The sequence below is a fragment of the Eurytemora carolleeae genome, unplaced genomic scaffold (genome assembly GCF_000591075.1).
Source record: "Eurytemora carolleeae unplaced genomic scaffold, Eaff_2.0 scaffold506, whole genome shotgun sequence".
NCBI lineage: Eukaryota > Metazoa > Arthropoda > Copepoda > Calanoida > Temoridae > Eurytemora > Eurytemora carolleeae.
In genome coordinates, this window is record NW_019396521.1 from 213,882 (window position 1) to 217,819 (window position 3,938).

A 3,938-nucleotide genomic window follows, 5' to 3' on the forward strand; every position below is an offset into this window, starting at 1 on the left:
AGAGGTAAGTTTGAAGGGGGGAGGTGGAACTTGAAAGGGGAGGTGAAGAGGGGGGAAGTTTGGTTAGGATGGATTGAGGTCGACGAATCTATATAAAAGGTTGGAGTTGGAAGGGGGTTTTATCTTTGGAATATTGTAAGGTGTTTAAGGTATTGATAAAGATGTTGGTAGGATAAGGAAAAGTGAATTGACATTGTTCAGTATTTAATAAGATACATACAGGGTGTCCCAATAAACATGAGAATTGAGAGAACACTTGAATATTGTCTTGGATTTCCGATAATTGGTAAATGACATAAAGTGCAGCAAATATATTTGAACGTCTAATGAGATTTCCGAAATGTGGTCTACCTTCTTTAAATCTTTAAAATTGACAGAGATATTAAAAATTATAACAGTTTTGTTGCTTTTTAATTAACTGGAATCCGGCCTAATTTCCATAATTATATCTCCGTATATTTTGAAGGTGAAAAAATGTTAGACCACATTTTGGAAATCCCGAGAATTACACTAGTTTTCGGTTTTCATGTGATACTGCAAAATTATATTTACGCAATCATCTTGCTTGAAACAATGTCGTTTATTTGGACACCCTGTCTTATACAATACACATGTTAGTCAAATGCTTTTAGCAAGTCCTGACTCAATAGTTTACATGAATTGGTAACTTTCTAACTAGACAGAAGGAGAAGGGAAAATTTATTATTAGCATGGTTGTGACCTCGTCGCTTCTTTAGTTTTTATTTGACGCACAAATAGGCGAAAGTAAATTTATCTGGTCACATTCTTTTCAATTTAGCTCTTTAATAAGATTTTTGATTGAACACATTTTAATCTTACGTGAAATTTACTTTAGTTTGACGTGGGGTAACTTCAAAGCTGGAGAAAAGACAACAAGGTTTTCCGGAAAAGACATCATCCAGAGCCCGCGATTTAAAAGCTTCGGCTCGAGTCGTAATGCCTTAAACCCGACTTTAAGACCCAATCTTCGACCCAACGCTAACGACAGCTTGTGTCACGTGATTGATAGCTGCAAGATCTTCGGCTCGACTTTCCCCGCCCCTCCTGCCCTCCCCCAGACAGTTTCCAAGAAGAATATGTAGACGAGAACTCAACTGAGGCTTGAATCTGATTCAATTTATGAACTCAGGAAATTAAAGTGATATTTTGTAGAGAATGAGAATCAGAATTTAAAACTTGATCTGCAATCATTAGGACTAGGAGTTCCAATCAAAATTCCGTTTCGCGGAATTATGCCCAAATTGCGCGGAATTGTGCCGCTCGCAATCGCGTGCAATTTAACACTCTTGCATTGGAAACCCTAATTAGGACTCGTTTTATGTATACAATTCTGACAATTCTACCTTCAGTAGATTTTTCAAATGTTGAGAAATTTCTTTCTTTCTGCCTTTTGTGATGATGATTTTGATAATTTAAACCAAACATCCCAATGAAGTATTTTAAAATTTATATATTTTTAAAGTGATCCACCGAAATATTCTTCTTCTGCAAGTTGCAACTGTACTGCCGATATTTACACTTTACAGTCAATTTCTGTTAAATTCAATGCTTCAGAATCATTTGTTAAAAGTTTTGAGAAATATGTTTTTTACCTGTCTAGTTAATCTATGTTTACATGATTTTAAGTACTTGAAAAAAACATTAAGAATTTACTGTTGACCAATATTTTAATATCTGAAAATTTTTCCTAAAATATCTTTTTTTTTATTAAGCGTTGATTTAAATCCAAAATCTGTAAAAGTATATGTTTAACAGGTTTGTTGCTATCTATATACTTAACATTAGAAATGTGTATTTGTTAAATTTCATTTTTACGTAGATAATATTATATACCGCGCTATTTTGTGATATTTTTTAACCTATAACATAGTCAGCCAGTGCAATCATTATCGTTTAGTAAAATTCAAGGAACTGCATGTCATTTCAATCTAATGTACCATGTTCGATTTACAAGGTACCCTTATAAACCTTTATCTTACAAACATTGAGGAAATTGTTTTTCTGTTTTGAAAAGCCAGGATTCATATTGATCATATTTCAGCTAGAAAAACAAATACATCTCCCTTATCCTTGATCAAACAATGGATTGCAGAATGGAGAGTCACTTTACATCACGACACAGTCCCTTTATGATCATTTGAGTATGAAAAAATAAAGTATCTGAGAATAGGTAAATATTGTTGAATTATTTGTAAAATTATTCTTTTATATAAAAAGTACTTTTTATTGTATAAAGAACAACCAATATTGCAAACAAATAGTAAAACTGTTCAAGTTTTTATAACGAATAGTAAAAGTTTATGATCCTTGTAAATCTTTTTTAGATTTAGAATTCAATTATATATAATTAGGTAGAAGCGTTAATTGACAATGGCGTAGATTACGATTTAAAGTTTGCAAAAAGCCAAACCCATCGTAGTTATTTCTTCTCCATAATATAAGGAAACTCATATTTGTTTGAATAAAGACAAAAGACGAAAATATCGGACGAAAAGGGGGAAAACGCCTTTAAGGGAGTGACCGGCTATGTCTGGTATATATACATCGTAGAAACGTTTTATATGGNACGACATCAGAAAATTAGTTTAAAACTTATGTATAAATTGAATTGTAGTCATATCTAATCTTTAATCTAATAATTAATCTAATATCTGAACGAATTCAAGAGTTCGACAAAAAGATCAATATTATACCTCATTCTTCTTTTTATGATCAATACTGTTGAAGATATAGTCGGTTTTTTTAGTTTAATTCTAACAATCACCTACATTGTTACTCTAGCAAAATATCTACAAGTTAATTATAGTTTTATGGATAAACCGTAATTAAAACTAATCAAAAGTCAAAAGAAGAACGAAGCCGTAAATAAGGTCCAACGACAGCTTAGACCCGAGCCGTATTTCCCCGAATTTTTTAAATCGCAAGCTCGGAAGAGACAATTTTTGGAAAGAATAGTGACAGACAAATTACAGAAAACTTCAGATGTTATTCTTGTTATCCAGCGTTTAAGTTTAGGGGCGGGCATAGACAGGAATTCCTCCAAAGGATGCAAGCTCTCGCTCAAAAATTAAAGAGAGTTTTACAATTACTAAATTTTAAAAACTAAAGATAGAAACAATAGAAGGAAAATAGAAGGTAAAATCAATTGCAAAGACACCACTTTAAATCGACCAATTCAACTTTTCAACGCAGTCTGAATCTCTGTGCGTTACAGGATAAAAGAAGGACTAGGGACTGAGATAGTGACTAAATCTATCACTAATAGATATAGTCACTATCAACTGATAATTTTAGTTGATTATATTTTCAAAATTGATCTATCCGGACCTTTTTTTGTAATTCGTCTTGTCTCCTGTCTGATGTTTAAAAACATTTTATTTTTGATTGGTTTATGAGATTGTCAAAAAAACATCATCAACATCTGGTTTGATATATTTATAAATAGCCAGGCCAGTCAGGTTTCAATAAAAACACGGGAGAAACATTTCATGCCTCCAGACTTAATGGTTATTTTTGCTTGAAAATAGAGGAAACAAGATTGATATATCGTATGTTATATAATTTATTGGTGTATCATATATACAAAAACTGTTCAAAACATATCGGAGTTGCAAAAAATGTTTTGCCGCTATAATTTATTTAACTTACATAACATTCTTAGAATTAAACCTTAAAATTCATAGTTCCTAGCTAACTTTAAATTTATAGTTCCTAGCTAACTTTAAATTCATAGTTCCTTCCTAACTTCTTGCCAGACTACATTTGTTGAATAAAACGTGCTGGGTCGACTCTACACTGGGTATTCCAGACTGGATCAAGGAGATATTGAATAGAAGGAGGGGGCGATAGCCTTTCCGTACACTTTGCTGTGACGTTATAGGACTGCTGAAGAACTAGTTTTTGCGTAACAACAATAA

General features: G+C 32.4%; 1 protein-coding gene across 1 annotated transcript in view; it reads left to right on the forward strand.

The window, feature by feature from the left end:
- Positions 1-481, forward strand: part of LOC111704804 (uncharacterized) — a 33,853-nt gene extending 33,372 nt beyond the window's left edge. The window contains exon 9 of the mRNA XM_023477153.1: positions 467-481. Within this exon, the coding sequence (XP_023332921.1) occupies positions 467-481 (15 nt within the window). The remainder of the gene's footprint in view (positions 1-466) is intronic.
- The last annotated feature ends 3,457 nt before the right edge of the window (positions 482-3,938 follow it).